Source organism: Heteronotia binoei, chromosome 10 (assembly GCF_032191835.1).
Source record: "Heteronotia binoei isolate CCM8104 ecotype False Entrance Well chromosome 10, APGP_CSIRO_Hbin_v1, whole genome shotgun sequence".
In the NCBI taxonomy this organism is placed as follows: Eukaryota; Metazoa; Chordata; class Lepidosauria; order Squamata; family Gekkonidae; genus Heteronotia; species Heteronotia binoei.
Window position 1 is genome coordinate 72488347 of NC_083232.1, and position 21402 is coordinate 72509748.

General features: G+C 46.4%; 3 protein-coding genes across 3 annotated transcripts in view; 1 reads left to right on the top strand and 2 right to left on the bottom strand.

Moving 5' to 3' along the window:
* SNRPD1 (small nuclear ribonucleoprotein D1 polypeptide) overlaps positions 1-2761 on the bottom strand; it is a 230538-nt gene extending 227777 nt beyond the window's left edge. Inside the window, exon 1 of the mRNA XM_060247505.1 lies at positions 2751-2761. The gene's annotated coding sequence lies outside the window, so the exon portion shown is untranslated. The remainder of the gene's footprint in view (positions 1-2750) is intronic.
* LARS2 (leucyl-tRNA synthetase 2, mitochondrial) overlaps positions 1-7399 on the bottom strand; it is an 82005-nt gene extending 74606 nt beyond the window's left edge. The window contains exons 1-2 of the mRNA XM_060247489.1: positions 7149-7399; positions 3259-3387 (exon numbers count right to left, since the gene is read on the bottom strand). Coding sequence (XP_060103472.1) covers positions 3259-3387; positions 7149-7382 — 363 coding nt within the window. The 5' untranslated portion in view covers positions 7383-7399. The remainder of the gene's footprint in view (positions 1-3258; positions 3388-7148) is intronic.
* Positions 7400-8007: 608 nt separating this feature from the next.
* On the top strand, positions 8008-15282 carry LOC132577828 (developmental pluripotency-associated protein 4-like). The gene is made up of 9 exons (XM_060247501.1): positions 8008-8043; positions 9084-9117; positions 9659-9860; positions 10228-10341; positions 11066-11135; positions 12119-12317; positions 12404-12538; positions 13345-13402; positions 14531-15282. The coding sequence occupies exons 3-9, from the start codon at positions 9666-9668 to the stop codon at positions 14636-14638; spliced, it is 879 nt and encodes a 292-aa protein (XP_060103484.1). The 5' UTR covers positions 8008-8043; positions 9084-9117; positions 9659-9665; the 3' UTR covers positions 14639-15282.
* Positions 15283-21402: the final 6120 nt, after the last annotated feature.

The following is a 21402-nucleotide window of genomic DNA, read 5'->3' on the forward strand; positions in this document are numbered from 1 at the left end:
GTGCACAGACAACCTATTGCTCATGGAAACCCCCACTGCACAGGCAGAGAAAATTCTTCTTCCTTCCCAAGTCCATGAACATGGTGAGCAGCAACAAAAAATATGGTTGCGTTGTATGCAGAGCCTCAGATTTCTGGACTCTCGTAAAGCTGGACCAAGACGTAACTTCTCAACGTATTTCTGTCAGTGGAACTGAATGTTCCTACCTCCCTTCCCTCACTGAAAACCCCAAAATGCTGCTCCAAGGGACTCTCAGGGACAGTGTGAGAGGCAAATCCGGGATCTGCAACAAGAAGAGGGACTTGGTGGAAAGACCTCAATCCTTCCATCAGCAGAAAAATTTACACTGGATGCAGTGCATACCTCTCTACACTCAAAGTTAGGTCCCACAAACATCCGTGTAAGAAGAAATATTACTCATTCGTTAGTCTCTGCAGCAGATGTACTTAACGTTACCGTAGAGACAAACACATTGTGCAAAATACAGGCAGGGAAAAATCATTTCCAGTCCATCATCAATTATCCATAGATTAAATCTCTGAAGCCAATGTATTTATCTGTTCCCATAGAGACTAATGCAGCCTTCAAACTGCATTAAAAAGAAAATGATTTCAGATGCATTCTTTCTTGGCTTTGAACTGTGAATGGATGTTAAACGTTCTGCAAAATGCTCTTTCATGAACTTGCAATGAGCCAGTTTTCAAAAGCAACACAATATTCAAGGAGAATAAATGCAAACAGAACTAGAGTGATACTAAGCAAAGTAACAATGGTGAATGTTAATGCTAGAATCACAAATCCGTATCATGTTTCTCCTAATTCATAAGGGGGAGGGAGGAGAAAATAAGGAGACACCATTTGGATACTCCCACCAGTTCCCTCAGCACGTGAAATCACCATGCTTCACTCCTGGAACTCACAGCATCTCCCAATGAAGTAGAAATGGAAGTAAGAAAATCTACTCTTCTTGTATCTTTCACTTGTCTTGCACCTGTCTGGGCAGAAAGCATCGACAGGCCTCTTCAGCAGCTTGCAAAACTTTCTGCTTCCAGCCACTGTGCCAAACAGGATGCTGAACTAGATGGACCATTGATCTGACCCAGCGGGGCTGTTCTTGTGCTTCTAAATTCACTTGACAGCTTAGCTACAGACAACAGGACCAATCGATCACCACAGCAAGAACACTTTCCGACAACCATATCCAAAAGAGATGCTCTAGAAGGTTGCAGAGAAGAAATTCATTCTTATGGCCTCATGTGGATGCAAGCTCACTATTAGCATTGCAGACTTTTAACTACTAAACTGAAAGAACGAGAGCATACTTTAACTATAGCTTTCCTGCAACTACAAGGTTTTGAAATTTGCAAATGGCACACAGGAAGGTGCATTTTTCATCTCTGGATGATTTTTTATAAAGTGTGCTTCATTCACAGCTTGGTGAAGCACTCTTGCAAGTGGAGCTCCAGAACCATAAGTGCTATATCTTATCATCATTGACTGTGAGGCTTGCCAGTACTGTTGTGTCTTTACCTACCCTTTCCATAGGGACAGATATGCTCTCCAGCAGAGGGAAGAGCAAATACAGACATGTTAATTCAGGTGTCATACAGGCGAGGGCATAGCCTTCTTACCAGCAAAAAAAAAAAGAGAGAGAGAGAGAGAGAGAGAGAGAGAGCTCATAAGTGTTCTATTTATGCCATGCAGAAACACCCAACCTCTGAAGGAATATTAAAATTAAATTAAAACAAAAATGTACAAACAGTGCAAACAAGGGGGTGGGGAAGGTGTTTTTCATCATTAATGTCTGTCAAGTTCATGCAAGCAGATTTCATATGGCAATCACAGCAATAACAGAAGTGCTGAATACAGAAAGAATCCTATTTCGACAGGTACAATGCCCCCAGGGCTCAGAAAAGGGAACATCCCTGCAACAGAGGTCCAACATGAAAAGAAAGAGAATGTTCTAGGGCTAGGCTGTTTCCACATGGATTATCTGCCCTGGGTTCAATGGCATTGGGAAACAGGTTTTTTCCTGCTTCCCTTCAGCGTCATGATGCATTCATGCCATCTCCCAGGGGTTCCCAACCTTTTCTGTAATCTTTCTGAAACTCACTCTGCTACAAAGTTTTGGGCAGGGCTTTTTTTGTAGCAGGAACTCCTTTGCATATTAGGCCACACCCCTGATGTAGCCAATCCTCCAAGAACTTACTGTAGGCCCTGTAAGAAGAGCCCTGTAAGCTCTTGGAGGATTGGCCTAATCAGAGGATGTGGCCTAATATGCAAATGATATCCTGCTACAAAAAAAGTCCTGGTTTTGGGAAAGATCACAGCATAACCTGGATGGCTGACAAAGCGGCAGGAAAGTTTGCATTTTCCTGGCCCCACACTTGCTACTGGGGGAGCTTTTTCTTTGTTTTTAAGTAGCTACTGAATATTGTTATAAATAATTTCTGTATCAGGGTCTCTGAATTCCCATATTTCATTTTTTAAATTAAGTCTCTTGTCCCTTTCATTGCAGAGATATAAGGGAAAAGGCATATATCTCCAATTAAAGAGGCCAGAGATTTACTTTTTACAAAAAGTGGTAATTCAGATACACCAACTGATATAACAATATTCAATCTCCATTGCTTTTTTAAAAATGGAAAATGGTTGTGTGTATGGGAGTGGTTACTGCCGAGGGACCAGGGCTACATGGAAGTTATGCTGTTGGTGTGCTGTATTGACAGCAACAGTAACAATAGGGAAACTACACGAGCTTGTCCTCATGGGGAAAACATCCACATTCCCACACTAATAATTATAAACTGATGGTCCTAGAAACCATATTGAAAAAAAGACCTGATTGGTATATAAATATATCTGGTGACAGAACTGTGAGGAAAGAAACACAATATCTCAAAACACATTTTAAAAAGATACTGAGGTAGGAATGGGCTTAGACTGGAGTAATTCTACACAGGACTACACTGTAAGTACACAACCCTTTGGAAAATGAAGGGCAGTACATGGTAACAAGAGCAAGGGAATGTGAGCCTGAAGAGGAAGAAGGGGCTTGGAAGGCAGCAGAGCACTTCTACAAGATGGCTGGCCAGAGGAGTGTCCCTTTCAACCTAGGCTTCACAATTTATGTCTGATTTGTCAATAACATTTTCAAATAAAGGGTTCTACTTTCATCCAGTCCCTATTTTTTGCCTTTTGCAGCAGAAAATATCCCCACCCCTTTTCACAAGCCCAAAGTAACTTCTGAACAGATACCTGCAATCCTCTCATTCTGTGAAACCACGCGATGGTGTCACTGATAGTGTAGACTCGAACATGGCCCATGTGAAGTCTCCCAGAGGGATACGGAAACATCGAAAGGACATAAAACTTTGGTCTTGGCTTCTAAACACACAAAACCAAAAAATTTTGTAGTTTCCAGTTGTCTGTCTGCAGCAGTAAAATAAAACAGGAATTCCCTCAGTGGCATCTTCATGATTACAGCTTGTAGAATGCAACTTGAAAAAACCTACTTAACAAAAATTACATAACTCCTTTTGTATTTTTAAAAAGTCACACTAAAGTTTTCCCTTACTGCTTATCTTAAAAGCAGAGTTGCAAATTTAACAACTGAGGCTGACAGTTAATACTTACAATATGTAATATGAAAATATATTTATACATAATACACTGTTCTGTTAAAGAGATAATTTATTTTATGTAAAACTGATTGTTTTTGTTTCCAAGATTGCAGGTTTTGTGACTCTACCACAAATGTAAACCCAGAATAAGGACTGGAGAGAAAATTCTCAGTCATGTACCATCTACTGTGCTTTTTTAAAGGTGCACAGTGTTAAAGCTGCAGTACTGCAGTCCTAAGCTCTGCTCATGACCTGAGTTCGATCCCCAGCGGTAGCTGATTTATGGGGTGGTTTGCATTCGCAAACCACCCCATAAAAAAAGTCTGCCTTGAAAACGTTGTGAAAGCAATATCACCCCAGAGTTGAAAATGACTGGTGCTTGCACAGGGGACCTTTCCTTTCCTACACACATCCAAACAAACACTCAAGTGGCTGCTTGTGATGCAATGACTTGGAGACTGATCAACCCAGCATTTGTGTTTATGGCAATTTCTGTTTTTTCACCATGCCATCATAAACAAACTCAGAAGTCAGGAATCGGCTTGTTTCTGGGGCACCCCAATGTTTTGGACAGTTTGGCTAAAAGTTTTCCTGACTTGAGGGTTAAGTATGAAGCAAACAACTGTTTTAAGAGTCATATCAGTGTGAATATCAAGACAGCAGACACACCCTGTTGCCAATATAGATGTGTTGTCCCAATTGCTATCTCCTGAGGTTCTTCCTACCTGCTCCTTACTCTGAACAAAATACTATACAGGATGCCCATATTTTTTTCCAGATTGGATTCCCATGAAAAGCAGAAATCTAGCATGCAAAGTTTTTTCCCTGCACAGAAATACAACAGTAAAAAAAGCTCTACCAAAAGCATTTCTGCTTCCTTTACAGCTGTTAAAGCCACAGGGAATTGCTAGAAAAAAACAGCAGCAACCTAAATAAGGGCTTCCACTAATTCTTCATTGCTTTTGTATTCTAATCACAGGACAACACACACTACTAGAGAAAAATTCTGCCAAATCAAGGGCCTAATCTTCATGGAATCAGCTTAGAGATATAACAATTAAAAGTAAGGCTAATTTCCAGGAAGCATACAACATTCATGCAAGAATCTCAGTCAAAATCATCAGCACCTCAAGTAGCACAGCCACATCTATTTGACAATAGGTCTATAAACAGATCCACAAACTGATAATAGGCCCACAAACTGAAGCTGAATCCAGACAAGGCTTAGGTAAAGCTGGTTGGAGAGGCTGATATTCTTCTAACTGTAGTCCTTCATCATCCTAGATGGAGTAGTGCTGGCTTTTTCAGAGCAGGTTAAGAGGCCTGGGGTGCTCAGGGACCCTGCCTTGTTGTTTGAAAAGCATTTTGGCATGGTGGCCAGGACGACGACTGCAGATTTATACCCCGCGCTTCTCTCTGAATCAAGAGACTCAGAGTAGCTTACAATCTCCTATATTAGGGTTTCCCAAACTTTTTCCCCCTGTGGCCTGGTTATTTTTACACTTCTCCTTTATGGCCCACTAAAATTTGGGGATGAAGCCAGGAGACTTTGGGGGTGGAGCTGGGAGACAGAAAATGATGTACAAACATGCCTAAAACTCTTGCAATGTTTTGTTTAGGAAAGGTAGGAGAATAGTGGGATTTTGCAATGCAATCAAGAAAAAGCACAAGGATCACACAGCAGAAAACTAAAAATATAAAATGCTCTCAGCCTGGGAAAACATGAAATGGCAGGGCATTTCAAGATTCTTCCCACCTCTACTCAGATGAGCAATGGCAAGAGAGAGAGGGGAAGAAAGGGGAAAAGGCTGATTGATAGAAAGAGAGAGAGAAAGAATGAAGGAAGACAGGGGAAAAGTCTGACTGACAGAAAGAGAGAGAGGGGGGGGGACTGACAGAAAGAGGGAAAGAGAGAGAAAGAAAGAAGGAAGGAAGGCAGGGGAAAAGATTGACTGACAGTCTCCCCCCCCCCCAAATCTTTTCATCTCTCTCCCTCTTTCTCTTTCTTTTCAGCAGCAGCAGCAGCAGCTCCACAATATCCCAGCGGTGGAAACAAAGGGAAAGAGAGAGAGAGGATGCAGAGCGGGATGAGGCCACCACTGGTCCAGGGCACTGCTGCCAGAGCCTGCTTCAGATGTACCACTGGTTGAAGTTGGAGGTGAGGTTGCTGTGGTCGCCACTGCCTCTGGTCCCACTGTTGTCCCTGGCCCTGCTGCTCCGGTGCACCACCGACACCACCGCTGCAGCCACCGCCAGCTGGGTCCCCGGACCTCCACTGGCCAGGGGGAAGTCGAGAGGCTCCCATGTCAGTGCAGCTGGGACCCCTGACCTCTGCTGGCCAGGGGAAAGCCGGGAGGCGCCTATGCCAGCGCATATGGGTCCTCTGGCTTCCGCTGACCAGGGGGAAGTCTGGATGCTCCCGTGCCAGTGCGGCTGGTTCCCCTGACCTCTGCTGGGAAAGGGGAAGTCGGGAGGCCCCTGAACAAGCGCGGCTGGGTCCCCTGACTTCCGTGGGCCAGGGGGGACATCAACAGGAGACCCCACGATCCTGCATTGAGGCCTGCGTGGCCCGGTGCCAGCTCGCGACCCTGCCATTGGGAAACGCCGTCCTATATCTTCTCCCCCCACAACAGACACCCTGTGAGGTGGGTGGGGCTGAGAGGGCTCTCACAGCAGCTGCGCTTTCAAGGACAGCCTCTGTAAGAGCTATGGCTAATCCAAGGCCATTCCAGCAGCTGCAAGTGGAGGAGTGGGGAATCAAACCCGATTCTCCCAGATAAGAGTCTGCACACTTAACCACTACACCAAACTGGCACATTTTATCAGCTGCGTCTGATTTGCAAACTTTCTCATTACTTAGACTCAGCAGATCTGGCCATGCTGATCCATGCTTCTGTAACCTCATGGTTGGATTACTGCAATGTGCTGTACTTGGGGCTGCCCTTGAAATCAACCCAGAAATTAAAACTGGTCTAGAACATACGTTGCCCGTTTTGAAACAGCTTCATTGGCTGCCAGTCTATCTCCAAGTTCAATTCAAGGTGCTGATTATGTCATTTAAAGCCCTTCACAATCTAAGACCCAAATATTTGAAGGACCATTTTCTTCCATATGCTCCTGTGTGCCAGCTATGGTCATCAGGCAACTATCTGTTGACTATCCCATCACTCAGAGTGGCCCATCTGGCATCAACAGCAGCCCAGACCTTTTCAATCATGGATCGGACTCTGTGGAATAGTTACAATGCAGGATTTCTTTAAAAAGCATAGATCATAATCCACTGGCTTTGCTGTAGGAAGGAGCAGGTATACCAATCCTGACACCTGCTGACCGATTTACTTTTACCAATGTTTTGGCATCTAAGCAAATATACCCCCAAAAATATCATGGTGGGAAAGCAAAAGAAATCTAGCATTCAGGGTAGACATGAAGTCTGAGAAAATAGTACATTGCTGATGCTTCCAGAAGAGCTAACAGAGACAAAAAGAGGCAGATGTGAATTTTCAATGTTGACATCATGCTTACATTTTCCCCTGAAATCGTGTTGAACTGTTCCTTTATTCTGATATGCCACCAACTTTCTACTTTCTTCCTGGTTTCCAGTCCATACTTTGTTTCCCATTTTCCAGTTTCACTATAAATAGATCGGCTGCCTCTTGGAACTTGCCTCTTCTGCCATGTAGCTGGGCTCAGGGCTCGGTTACACTGGCTTAACCAACATGACGGGCAAGCAAGGAATCGATGGCAGATGAGCCACATTCTGCAGCAGACAGTGGCAGTTCTGAAAGAACAAAGTAAATTTAATTTCCCATTAACCAGAAGGCCTCTTTACAAACAACAACTACAATGAAATTCTCTGGCCTGACAAAATAATATTAGTTTTGAATACTTAATAACAGTAAAACCTGGCTGGACTCCCGGATTACAGGGGATTTGGCCAGCACAGGAAGGCAAATAAATCTTAACATGTTCGCCACCTGATCCTACACCAGAATTCCGCACCAGTGAGTTAAAACAGCGCTTTCTCCCAAGTAAGTCTGCAACTCCGTGTACATTTTTATCCACTTATTCTGCAAAAACGGGAGGGAAATACTGCAATGGATATTTACGGTGGGCGTGGAAATAAAACGTGCAGCAGGCAAGCAGAGACAGTGCCCGAACGATAACCTAGAGAAAATGAACGCGTTACCGGCACACGAGAGTGAAAGACCTCTTATTCCCACCTTCCCACTAACCCAATGGACGCCGCCATCTTGCCGCCTCCCCCTTCGCCACAAATCGGAACCAAAGAGCTGCCCGCGCAGGCGCACAACCCGGCACAGCCAAGGGGGCGTGAGCTGGCAGAGACTGTATATCAGCTGAGCAAGAGAGCGCGCACGCTTTGAAAGGCTGGGGAAAGTTGGTGAATGTCCGTGCAGAGGTGGGTTAAGGGGGGCGAATTCGTATTGCTTCTTAGTCTCCTTTTCCTCTGATTTGCTGCTCTTGTAGAACAGTTTTGTACTGACATACTCAAATAGGGATATTGGCTGTTTATCTTATTACATATACTAACCCATCTTCCACTATATTCTAATGTATTCTTTTCTTCTACTGCCAAACTATAACGTTGCTATAACTTCTTGAGATACTAATGCCCTCCATTTAAACCCACAACTAAGAAGCCAGAATGACACCCAGATTTATGGCACTTCAGACCTATGACATGTCTGCTTTTTATCACCCTCCACTGTTGTTACAGCCCAGTTAACTATCCTAAACAAACAAACACAGACCCCAATTTGGGATTCTTTTAATCTGCTAAAAACATTCCCATGACTCTACATACCAACTCACTGCTCACTTTCTCTATATTTAAAGATAGCTTGCCATTCCATTTTGTCTGATGAAGTCTGCTTAAGAGCATGCGAAAGCTTACATTCTGAATAAAACTTAGTTGGTCTTAAAGGTGCACCTTGTCTACTGCTTTGTTCTATTGCTGCTCACCGTTGAGAGTTATTAACCAGCCTAAGATTTCGACGTGGAACAAAAATTCTCTATAATTTTCCCTAAGCGTGTTTCAGGTTGACTGTAGAATTGTCCACTCTGACATAAGAAATACCTAGAGATTTTGGGGGTGGAGCCTGGGGATGGTGGGGTTGGGAGAAGGAAAGGACTTCAATGGGTCTGCCTGCTAAATCGGCCTTTTTCTCTAGGGGAACTGATCTCTGCTGAATGGAGATTAGTTGTATTCCCTCCCAGGAGATCTCCAACCCCTACTTGAAGGATGGCAAACCTCCCCTTTCCTCCGTATTTAGCTCCATGCTACTATATTACTGTTTATGAGTGCAGAAGGCACCACACGATTCCCATTGTTTTCACTCCAACAGGAAATGGATACCGTTCTAATAATGTCTTGTAATTCTTCTTACTGAAAGTGGTGGAGACACCTGGAAAATTACTTTTAGACTTGTCATTTTACAGACATTATCCCAGTTCTTTTCCAAGTGCAGGAGAGGTCAGTAAGTATTTTTATATTTAGGTATTTCTGTGTAGTTTTCTCCAAAGGGATCCAAAATGGCTTACATAGATTAAGTGCTATGAATATATAAGTATTCTCAAGAATAATTTTGTTGAAGTGACTGTACTGCCACTTACTGTACAGACTGTACTGACTGAAACTTGTTCTGAGATACAGAATGTTTTAATACATAATCTAACAAACTCTAATGGAAACCTAGTTAGAAGGACTTTTTCTGTGTGTAAAGAAGATAACAAGCCAATCTGAAGTACAAACGGTGGGTGTGCCTCTGTTGCTTTATCTACTCTTCTTTGTCAATGTGAGGGATCAGGTGACGCAACCGGAGAACATGTTTTGGATTACTGGATTTAGTCATTCTGCTGTTCCGCAAGATCACTAGAGTATGATATCATTGGTTCCCAGTTAAACTTCCCAAAAGCAAAGGGTATGGATAGCTTGGGCTGGTATCTTAGATGGGAATGGATAAAGGGAATGAAGAATATCTTTGTCAAACCAGATTTCTCTCATTCACTTTTAGTTCTAGAATGCCTCGTCAAAGCCGCAAGCAAACCAAACCCACTGCCACACCTCAGCCAGTTGCCACACCTCGCACAAATCCACAGGTCAAGTCAAGGCCAAGTTCCCTGGTCAATGGAACCACCTCCATCAATTACAAAGTCTTGAAGAGGTCAGAGTTGCAACACCACTGCAAGGAACTGGGCCTTCGTGCCACAGGAAAGGTGAGAGAAGGTGGTTAAGTAAAATTCAGGACATTCTGCCCCATTGTTACTCCTTTACTGAATATGAGAATATGGACTTCCCCAATCCCAGATTTCCATTTGGCTAAATCTTTACATTGCATAGGAATGAAAGAAGCACTGCTTTCCACTTCTGTTAGGAAAATGGTTGTTTTTGCCTCTTCAGAAGCAAAGGTAGGCATTCCTCCTTGCTCATACTGTGTGCAAATATGCAGCTTCAGAGAATAATCACAGAAGTTCTGTCATACTTTGGTGTCCTAATCTTTAAAAGAGTCAGATGAGGAAAAATAGTCATAAGCGCAGGGTGTTTTAGTTCTCTCCTTTTCTCCACTTGTTCCTTTCCCCCTAGAATACAGAACTAGTGGAGAGGTTGCAAGCCTTTCACGTAAAACCTCAGCTGAAACCTCCAGGTGCTGTAAGAGAAGCAGCAAAGAAGACTGAGGAGTGCCACCAAACTGCAAAGGTTAGTGGGCCTGGATCAGGGATGGGACTTCAGGAAAGTATTCATCAGCCACCAATGGAGTGAGAACTTCAAGAGCTGAATCTTGAACTGTCCTCCACCAAGATTTTCTTCAACCAAGAAAGGCTTCCTCTGATGGAGGAAATATTTCTCCATTGGAAGAAGTCATTATCCTTTGGAAGCTTTCTTTGTTGAAGGAGGACTTGATAGATTGCAGTTAATGTACTGAATTAAGTGCAGGGGAAGTCACAGGATCCAACCCCATATCTAGGATGGAAATGAGACCTGTGAAGGAAAAGTGTGAAATGTTAGCAGGTCTGAAAGCAGGCAACATATGATGGATGTACTTGCAATTTAGTAGGTAGAACTTGTGGAATTTGGTTGGCCACTGTTGGAAACAGAGTTCTGGGCTACATTAACTTAGTTTGATCCATCAGGGCTCCTCTTCTTATGTCCTGAATGCAACTACAGAAATGACATGGTTCTTGATTAGGTGGTCATCGGTCAAGTCAAAGGTGAAGGGAAAGGGTAAAGATTGGGACAGGTGAGATTTTCTTGGTGTAGTAATTTTTGTGGCAGGAACAGCCCTGTGGCATGTCAAAGTGCTCCAGCCATGATAGCAATGTGTGTGTATGTGCGTGTGCATGTGTAAAAGTGAGCAAGAGGGTGGCAGAGAGAGAGATGTCTTAATGGTATGTTGTGTCTCTTGATCTAATTTTCATATCAGACACCTTTGGCAGTTCCACGTTCTGCTCTGTTGCAAAAGATAAAATCTGAGCCTGCTGAAGATAAAAGAGGTAAGTAGATCTCTTGCATGGAGGGCTTGAAGCTTAGAATAGGGGAGGGAGTCTGTTGGGAATCTTACAAGGTTAATGAATATGAGGGCTGAATGGAACACAAAAGTTTTTAACATATGGTCAGTTATCAGAAAGGGTGAGGGGAGTCAGATGTTTGAATCCTTTCAGTTTAGACAATCACACCCACATGAAACAACTAGGAAGAATTTGAACTAGAGTGAAGTATGTAGCATTAAAAAATCTATTGATTGTTAATTTCTAAGAATGAGACAAGCAGGCTAACTTAAATGTTAAAATAGGGGGAGATATCTTGATAAGGATCTGTTCCTTTATATTTGGTAATACATGCAAGATGAAATCAGTTTCTATGCCATATATTTGGGTTTGAGAGAACTTCTGCAAGGTGCTATCATAGGGATTATCTACAGTTTATACAGGCTGTGAATTTTAAATGTGTGAAAAGTTGAACATTTACGCATGCTTTTGTCTTCTCAACAAACTGGGACCTAGATAAATACAAGTTAGAAATATTAACAATAACCTCTGGATCCTCAGGTCTGTTTGCATATTTAAAAAGAGCTGCATATATGTTTGCATATTCAAAAACAGGAATACTGTTGCTCCATCTCGTTGAAAGATTGCTATGTGCTAAATACTGGAAATCTTTAATGCCTACATTAAGTGAATATATTTATTTGGTTTACATATAGCCCACACTGGAACTTGGTTCTAACATACTCAAGTTAGAGAGGGACATCAAGGCACTAATAGATTTTGAGACACTCAGAATGTATTTAGGGTATTGGGACTTGCAACAGGGATTAAGGGTTTTGTTCAGTAATGGCAATAATTACAAGGATAGTTGAGGAAGAGCCAAGGCCTTACTGGAAGAGGTGGTCTCTGTAGAACTGGGTGCAGGGCTACTGATGAGGCCAGATCTGGAGAAAAACTGTGCCGCCCACACTGCTTCCTTCTTCTTTCAGAGGTTGTGGAGGGCTGGTGTGTTGTCCATGGAATGGCACTGTACCGCCCGTCATCCAGCTGGGCTCCTCTGTTGCTCCAAAGAGGCTCAGTTTATGTCCAGGATGGCAAGAACCTCATTCCTTTTCATCTTCAGCCTCTCAACATCCCTGTCCCAGATGGCTTACTTGACAACCACATCTGCAGGGAGTGTGTGCTCAGGTAAAACTAGATCCCTGTATTGCTTACTTCCAATTCTCCCCCTTCCCCTTATTCCAGCTTTAAGCCTCCCTGGTCTATTCCAACAGGAACCAAGAGAATCCAAGAAAAGGGTGCCACCACGCTTGCTGTTCTCAGGATTTCTTAAGTTCCAAGATCACACTTAAGTATAGCACATCCCGTCCTTCGGCTCTACCATCTTGTGCCTCCAAGATCAGAGGAAGGTGAGTAGTGCAGCCGCAGAAGGAATTATAAGCTTTAAGGAAAGATTTTCCCTCAAAGTGAGCATATGATGCCAGGGATGGTTTGTATGAATGTGGGTTTGAGGCAGTAATTCCTGATTTGTCCACCAGCTACTTAGGTGTACTTTGAGATAATTGCTACTGAACAATGACAGAAAAATGTAAATCTGCTGTGAGCTTCCACCCAGAAAGGAGGCTGCCCACTGTTTTTCTGCATGACTTACTATTCTAGCCATGCCTTATTTCAATCACTTTGTGATGGTGAAAAGGGCAGGGGAGTCATTTTGCTGCATCTCTCCTCAGAGGAAGGTGGCTATTGTATTTTGCATGAATTGCTCTTTTCGAGGTCAGGTTGTTGCCTTAAGAGGAAATTTAGGCCTCCTCTGACAGTTGTTAAACAGTTTAGAAGTAAACTTCCTTGACTATAAAGGTGAAGGGTAGCAGAAAGATGGTGCATAAGTTTTTTTAATAAGTGTACTTCCAGTTGGGGGTGGGGGTGTAGGAAGAGCTTTGGTTTGGCTGTCAGAAATTTAGAGAACACCAGCTGAAGGATATGAATTATCCAGCAGAAGTTCATCTTGCTGTTCAAGAACTAGAAACACCAACTGCTGCTTCCACAAGACTATGAAGATCTTATTTCCTCCTGCCAGGACTTTGTGTGCTCTAAGAACAGGAATACTGGAAATGATGATCTGCTATGTTGGGTAAAGAGGAGTTAGCACAGGACTGTTCAACAGGATCAGTCTCCATCACTCACCTGGTTCCTTCAACCCTTGTCTCGCTTGCAGGACCACACAGTCCAGGAAGTCATACCGGCCCCAGGAGGACGAGGCTTATGCCCAGCGGGTGAGTGGGAGAGCTGGCCTTCCCTCCTGTAACAACCTCATTGACTCTCAGATGTTAGCTTGCCTTACTTAAAAAACAAAAAAGGTAGTCCCCTGTGCAAGCACCAGTCATTTCCGACTCAGGTGACGTCGCATCATGACGTTTTCACAGCAGACTTTTTATGGGGTGGTTTGCCTTTGCCTTCCTCAGTCATCTACACTTTCCCCCCCAGCAAGCTGGGTACTCATTTTACTGACTTCGGAAGGATGGAAGGCTGAGTCAACCTTGAGCCAGCTACCTGAACCCAGCCTCTGCTGGGATCGAACTCAGGTCATGAGCAGAGGGCTCCGACTGCAGTACTGCAGCTTTACCACTCTGCGCCAGGGGGCTCTTTTGTGTTACTTAGCCTCCCTCTGTTTTTGTTTGCTAGCAGCCCTTAGCCTGTGGCTTGCACAGAGGACTTGGGGGAGTGCCCAGGGTTTCTTTTATGCTGTCAGAAGGGAAGGGATTTTGTGATGGCATTTAGAGAAGCTGAAGAACAGGATCTGTCCCCCAGCGTTCTCTCTCAGTTGCTTTGAAACCTAGAAGAGATAAGGAACTGTAACATCTCAGCTGATTTACTTTCTCCAACTTGCTAGGTCAGTGAGAGTTTAAGGTAGGGGAGCTATGCTACTGGGTATCTTTGTCAGGTAGGCCAGGGGCCTTACGGACATCTGAGTAGTGTTGCTATTAGTCTGACAAAGCTCCCTTATCAGGGAGATGGCTTACTTCTTGAATGGCTGCATCCCATCATTATTGCCTTATGCTTATCCATGCTGGCTGATTAAGGAGCAGTTAGAAAGAACCATAAGACATTCTTTCTTAAGAGGCAAGGATAGTGTTTCTCTTGATATTCTAATTAGCCCTTCCTGGCAACTAACCCATCTCCCACGTACATGTAATGGTTGAGGAAGTCTTGTTTCAATGTACCTGCAGAAGTGTGCATGCACACAGAAGCTTATACCCAGAATTAAACTTTGTTGGTCTTCAAGGTGCCACTGGATTCAGACTTTGTTCTAGGTAGTCGGTGTATGAGGTCTTGGGGATTTATCCCCCATGTGATTTGTGACTTGGATGTGCTGAGCCCTTCTCTCTCATTGTCTACTGCAGGTAGAGGGGATCCTGTTCCAGATGGCACATGGCGAGCTGGGAATGGATCAAGTTCTGCATCCCCTCCAGCCCTTGGTTGTCCATTCTCCAGCCCCTTTCAACCAATAACAAGCTTGTAGAAAGTGGGTAGCACTTGGAGGGCCTGTTTGTTCTCAGAAGTTAAGGACAGTGAGATTGTGTCTGGGGGTTCGCATCTGGATATATAATTCCAAAAATGAAAACAGACTGCCAGTGACATCCTGTCTTTCCAAAAAGCACGTTCCATAGAAAACCTCAACCCCAAACCTGAACTCTAAATTAAAACAAACATTTTAATACTGCACACCCTTAAAAATGAGTGCCTGGATTCTCCTTGGCAGTTAGTGAAGATGCTGAGTATTTTCTGGCATAAAGTGTGATGGGAATACCTCCGCCCTGTGTATCCCTTTTCTGTTTTACTTCATACTTGCACTCTCTCGTAGAAAGTGAAGAATAGTAGTTTGGTGTGTGATTTTGCACAAGAGTTTGGATTGTTATGGGTTCTGAATTCTCTGTGCCTGAGAAATTTTGGCTCTGATTTTTTTAAAGAAGGTAACTTTGTTGCCAGGGTGTTTTTATAAAGCTGTGCAAACAATATAATGTTACACTCTCAGAAGCCACAGAGAATGTTAAGTATTTCTGAGGTCAGAAGGTGGAGAATCTGTGCTTCTCACCTACAAGTAGCAAATGCAGAATAAATGTTGCAGAATTAAAATAAAAAATGATTTAATTAATTTGCACACTTTATTGTGGGTTCATGGGAAATGTGTCTGTTTATAGCCACAGTCTGAGATAAGGGTAAGAACCTTGCCAGCATCTGATTATTTTGCTTGGCATTAGGTGCCCGGGCCAGAAATTTGCCCAGCCAACAGAGACAGGGGTTAATGGTGCAGGATAAGGTGACAGGCATAGCTTAAGCCAGGGATTCCCAGCCTTTGTGAGCCTGCAAGCAACTTTGGAATTCTGAGGTGGGGTGAGCACAGTCACAAAATGGCTGCCGCAGGAGGTTAAGCCAACCTCAAAATGTCAGGGATTCAGGTAACTCATAGCAACTCTTCAACATTTTCAGGTAGAAGCTTTGCTTCATAGGATACCTTTTAAAATTAAGGTGTTGTTTAAAAATATTTTCTTGCATATATGCAGCCTACCTTCAGTCACTCAGTGAATATCTTTGTGCTGTGTTGGCAGCCACTGCTAAGGCAATGTTTTTTTTAATATGCCCAGTCAATCAGATCTCCAGTGGCTAACTGGAAGCCCTGAGGGGCAAAAGCCTTCCCTGGCCCCACCCACTTTCTAAACTCACTTGGTGGGCACTAAGAAAGATGTCAGTGGACACCATGTCAGGGACTCCTGGCTTAGGCCTTTATTACCTCTCAGATCTGTACAGCTACCATACCCAGTCTACCCCAATATGCTTATACACATTGTCTATTTGTAGGCAGATCTGGACACTGCACTAGAGTTGTGCCTGCCCTGTCTGAAATGCATTTTATTTATAGTCACCTTTCTCACTTAAGGTAGATGACACAGAGTCAATACAGTCAAGAAGATGGGACATTCAATAAACAATGGAACATGATTTGGGTTGTAGAACCAACCAGAAGTCTGAAACAGAACTGAAGCAAAGCATACGTGTTAACATGACGCATTAAATGGCACATAATTACACAATAGGATCCAGTCCACAGCAGATGATAACAGTAGTACTAACAACAGTCTCCAATGATTTATCCAAATAACTTTGTGAAGTCTTTTGTACAGTGCTACCTTATTGTCCATGTAGAAAAGCCTTCTTGAATAATCCAGTTTTACAAAGTTTGTGGAAAGCCAGGAGCATGGGAATGTTTCTGCCTTCATTCTTTTGCATCTTTTTCTATCTGGGCCACTGAGAGAGATAAGAAAAAAATACTGCTTTGGAGAGTCATTTTTTTGTGCAGTTAACTTTAAATGGTTGATTATCATATCAACAAGCAACAAAGCAGCATTGGTTTGAGTGAAAAACAGTCCCCAAGTGTTAAAAATTGGCTTGTTACAGTAAATTCTTATTTAATAGTTTCCTCTCAAATCATGTGCTACTGAGGGCTTTCCTTGTTTGCAAAATGAGCATTTGAATCTGCCCCCTCTAACCTTCAGTTTAACTTCTATCCTCCCAGTGTTACATAACAGTGACTCTCAGTGTGTCAATTAACTTCCCATAGGGAGACTTGTGTAAATTAGCTGAATCAGATGTTGCTTTAAAGTAAATAAAAAATTGCTGCAGCTTCAGGGTTTGATGCTATATTGGGTTTCTCTGTCTCATTTATCACAATGGCAATCTAGAAAAAAAGACGGAAGCAACCTCTGTTTAGAAAAGAGATATTTAGCTCCATCAAACATAAAAAAGATGCCAACGTTATACACAGGGCCTGCCATGCATAGCAAGTCCATGAATCTTCTTATTCTTATATGAGCAAGACCCAACATTTCTTCTCTAAGCTTGGGGAATGAAACTGTTTGGTGCTTCTTTCATCAGTGGTTCAGCTTCCAGATATCTTTCTTGTAACAGAAATATTGAAAGCAGGGCTTTTTTTGTAGAAAAAGCACAGCAGGAACTCATTTGCATATTAGACCATACCCCTGACATCACCATTGTTTCACACAGGGCCATACCCCCTGACACCAAGCCAGCCGGAACTGCGTTCCTGTGTGTTTCTGCTAAAAAAAGGGGGAGAAAGCCATGATTGCAAGTGGTTTTGCGTGTACTGCAATACGGTTTTTGTTGAAATTGCTAAAGTCAAGTGCTAATCCACACTGGTAGAACTCAGTGATTCAAGCTTGTCAACATATCAACCAAATCTTGCTTCATGTCCACTAGAGCTGCTACTAAATGTCTCCAAATCTGAGCTCTCAAACTTAACCCCTTGTTATGTACCAGTCTGAGAGACGCACGTAGGGCAACATAGTTTATTGCATGGTACAAACACGAGGTAAGAGAGAGAACACGCGGGCCGGGTCCCGCATATATACAGATCCGGAACTATTCACCCTGCTGGTTAGAGGTCCTCCCTGTAGCATCCACCTCCTCGCCACTCGCTGTGATTGGCGGATGACCAGCGCTCTTCGCGGAGGCATCGGGTCGTCGCCTTTGCCTCCGCAGCTTTAGCGGACTAACGCTTTAACGATGGTACGTTATAACGAAATGGTTGCGCTGTCTGGAATGAAGGCGTTCTATGAACGCCATACACTACACCCCTCCCCCCTCAGTTAGTAACATAGTCCTGTAAGTAGGTGGGAGGCCGGCGCTCTTGAGTCGAACGTCGTGGGGTGGCTTGCGGAGTCGCGATGACTTCGGGCCCCGGCGTCTCCTCGGGAGCCTGAGCATCCGAGGGTTGCGGGGCGAGTTCGGGGGCTTGGTTGGCTTCCGTAGGAGGCGGCAGTGACATGGATGGCGGCGGGGTTGTGGTAGGCTCCTCGGGTTGGACTGCCCCTCTAGTTTCTGTGGGTGCTTCGGGTAGGGTCCTGCGCCGCATCTGGTCGATGTGCCGGCGTAGGATCTGGCCCCCCTCCGTGGATACTTCATAGTGACGGGAGCCCACGACCCGTAGCACCCGCCCAGCCACCCATTCGGGCCCCGCGGCGTAGTTGCGGGCGAACACTGGATCCCCGGCAAAGAACCCCCTGGCTGCCTCTCGGACCTCGGGGGACCCTCGTGTGTCAGCGGCCCGGTCGGGGTGCAGCCTGTCCAGCCTTGTGGTGAGCTTGCGCCCCATGAGGAGCTCAGCGGGACTGACCCCTGTGGCTGGGTTTGGGATGACCCTGTTGTCAAAAAGGAATGCGGCCAGCCTGTGATCCCAGTCGCCCTGCACGATCCTGCCCAGGGCCTCTTTGGTAGTGCGGACCATCCGCTCGGCCTGGCCGTTGGTGGCGGGGTGAAAGGGGGCCGACCTGATGTGCCTTATGAGGTACCTCTGAAGGAAAGCCTGGAACTCCCCCGAGGTGAAGGCGGCCCCGTTGTCCGAGACCAGGGTGTCTGGGATGCCGTGGGTGCATAGGACCCGGCGCAGGGCTCGGATGGCGGCTGCCGAGGAGGTGGATGCTACAGGGAGGACCTCTAACCATTTTGTGTATGCATCCACGATTATAAGGAATATCTGCCCCTGGAACGGCCCCGCGAAGTCTATGTGGAGCCTGGACCAGGGTTTCCTAGTGGTTTCCCACCTTGTGGCCGGGGCGCTGGGTGGGTCCGGCCGCGATTCCTGGCACGCACTGCATCTCCGGACCCAGTCCTCTATTTCTCCGTCCATTCCCGGCCACCACACATAGCTCCTGGCTAGGGCCTTCATCCTCACCATGCCCGGGTGCGTTTCATGTAGTGATGCAAGGACCCTTTTCTGAAGGGGAGGGGGAACCACCACCCGGCTCCCCCATAGCAGGCACCCCTTGTGGGCCGCGAGTTCCTCCCGCCTCATTTTGTACGGTTTGAACTCTCCCCCCAGGTCCCTCTCTGGCCACCCCCTCACCACCCAGTCGAGCACCCTCGCTAGGGTTTTGTCCTTCCCTGTGGCCTTTGCCACTTCGGCAGCGTGTATGGGCTGGTCAGGGAGTGCCTCAATTGACATCACCTGGTGGGCTGGTGCTGGGTCGGGCCCCGTGTCCGGCAGTGGTAGACGACTGAGGGCATCGGCGTGGCCCATTGCCTTACCCGCCCTGTGTACCAGTGTGTAGATGTATGAATTTAAGAATTGGTTCCATCTCAGCACCCTCTGAGACAGGATTTGGGGGGTTTGCCGGTCGGGGGCTAGCAGACCCAAGAGAGGCTTGTGGTCGGTCGCTATCGTGAACTTGCGACCGTACAAATAATCGTTAAATTTGTGAACCCCCGCTACGATCGCCAGGGCTTCCTTATCTATTTGAGCGTAATTACGCTCCGCTGACGTTAAGGTGCGGGAATAGTAGGCGACCGGTACCTCCCGGCCGTCCGATAGTTGGTGCGCCAGAACGGCGCCCACCCCGTACGGCGATGCATCGCATGCCAGAATGACTGGAAGGCGCTCATCGAAGTGGTGAAGCACCGCGTTAGAGACCAGGACGTCCTTCACTGCCTGGAACGCAGCGGCTTGCTTCTTCCCCCACACCCAAGGAGCTTTTTTGTCCAGTAACCGGTGTAGGGGTTCCGCGATGGCCGCTTTGTGGGGTATGAACGTGTGATAAAAGTTGAGCACCCCCAGGAAGCTCTGTAGCTCCGCTTTGCTCGTGGGGGCTGGGGCTTGTACGATGGCCCTGGTTTTCTCCTCGGTCGGGTGGATTCCCTCTGCGTCCACGGCGAATCCTAGGAACTCCACCCGCGGTAGCCCCAGCAAACACTTCTCCCTCTTCACCTTGAGTCCAGCGGTTTGGAAACGACGGAGCACCTCCCTGAGACGGTCGCTGAACTCCTCAGGGTTCGGGGCGGCGATTAAAACGTCGTCGAAAAAGGGCTGGGATCCCTTTGAGGAGAGCGTCCATTATACTCTGGAAGATCCCCGGAGCTACGCTGACCCCAAACTGTAGCCGGTTCACCTTGAACGCCCCCCTATGGGTCACAATCGTCTGTGCCTCGGCCGTTTTGGCGTCCACCGGAAGCTGCTGGTAGGCTTGTGCCAAGTCCAGCTTCCCAAAAATTTTGGACCCCGCAAGGGCGGCCAGGACGTGGCTGACAACCGGCACTGGGTAGGGGTTATCCTGGAGCGCCTTGTTGATTGTGCACTTGTAGTCGGCACAAATCCTCACGTCCCCATTCGGTTTGACCGGAGTCACTATGGGGGTTTCCCACATGGCGTAATCGACCGGCTCTAGGACCCCTTGTGCTACTAGGCGGTCCAGCTCAGCCTCGATTTTAGGTTTTAGGGCGAAGGGGACTCTCCTTGCCTTAAGCCGGGTTGGTCTGACCGTGGGGTCGAGCGGCAGGGAGATGGCCGGGCCCTTGTAGCTACCCAACGACCCGTCAAAAACCTCTGGGAATTCTCGGCACACCTCCCCGAACCCCCCGGCCATGGTCGTTTGTGACACCTCAACTCTGATTCCTAAGGGGCCGAACCACGTGAGGCCCAACAGGGTCGCCAGTGGTCGCTTGACTACCAGGATATCTAGCGGGCCTCTGAAAGACCCTCGCTCCACGCGCACCCTCGCCCACCCCGCGATCTGGACCGGGTTTTTCTGGAAGTCCCGCAGTACAAAGTCGGCCGGCCGCAGCAGTCTCTTGTAGCCGGGGTGTAACCGCCTTAGGGTCTCTTCCGCAATTATGGAGATGGAGGAGCCCGAGTCCACCTCCATGAGGCAGGGGGCCCCCTCTATGCGGACCGACACCTTAATCTTGTTGGGGGTGGCCAGGGGCAGGTTCATTACCTGTAGCGTGGTGGAGGCCGTGGAGTGGAACTCAGCGGCCTCGTGGTGCGTGGTGGGCCCCGGGCGGTGGGGCTTGGCTCGGCAAGCCCGCGCTATGTGACCGGTCTTCCCGCAGCTCCTGCAGTCCCAGGTCCTGTACTTGCAGTCCCGCCGGTCGTGGGGGTCGCCGCAACTGGCGCAGTTCGCTCCTTGGTTGTTGCGTTGGTTCGATCTTTCGTTCGCCCGGGGCCGCTGTGGGGCTCGGGAGGCTGGTCTTGCCGAGCGGTTCATCTGGAGCGCTTCTCCTTCGTCCGGGTGATGGGGGTCCAGCTCCTCGTGGTGGACGGCTTCCGACTTGGCCCTGGAGAACGTCCGGGAGGCGCGCTCTAAGGCCACGGCCTCGCTGAAGGCACCCTGAAGCGTGAGCTCTTCCTTTGCGAAGAGCTTTTGCTGGAGCCTCTCGTCGCGGAGGCCCCAAGCGAACCGATCGGCCAAGGTCTCTTCCAAATTCG

Excerpts from the sequence above, each read along its gene's own strand:
- LOC132577828 (XM_060247501.1), top strand. The coding sequence starts at position 9,666 with ATGCCTCGTCAAAGCCGCAAGCAAACCAAACCCACTGCCACACCTCAG. Across the intron at positions 11,136-12,118 it reads GCCTGCTGAAGATAAAAGAG|AGGTTGTGGAGGGCTGGTGT; the intron begins GTAAGTAGATCT and ends TTCTTCTTTCAG. Across the intron at positions 13,403-14,530 it reads ACGAGGCTTATGCCCAGCGG|GTAGAGGGGATCCTGTTCCA; the intron begins GTGAGTGGGAGA and ends TGTCTACTGCAG.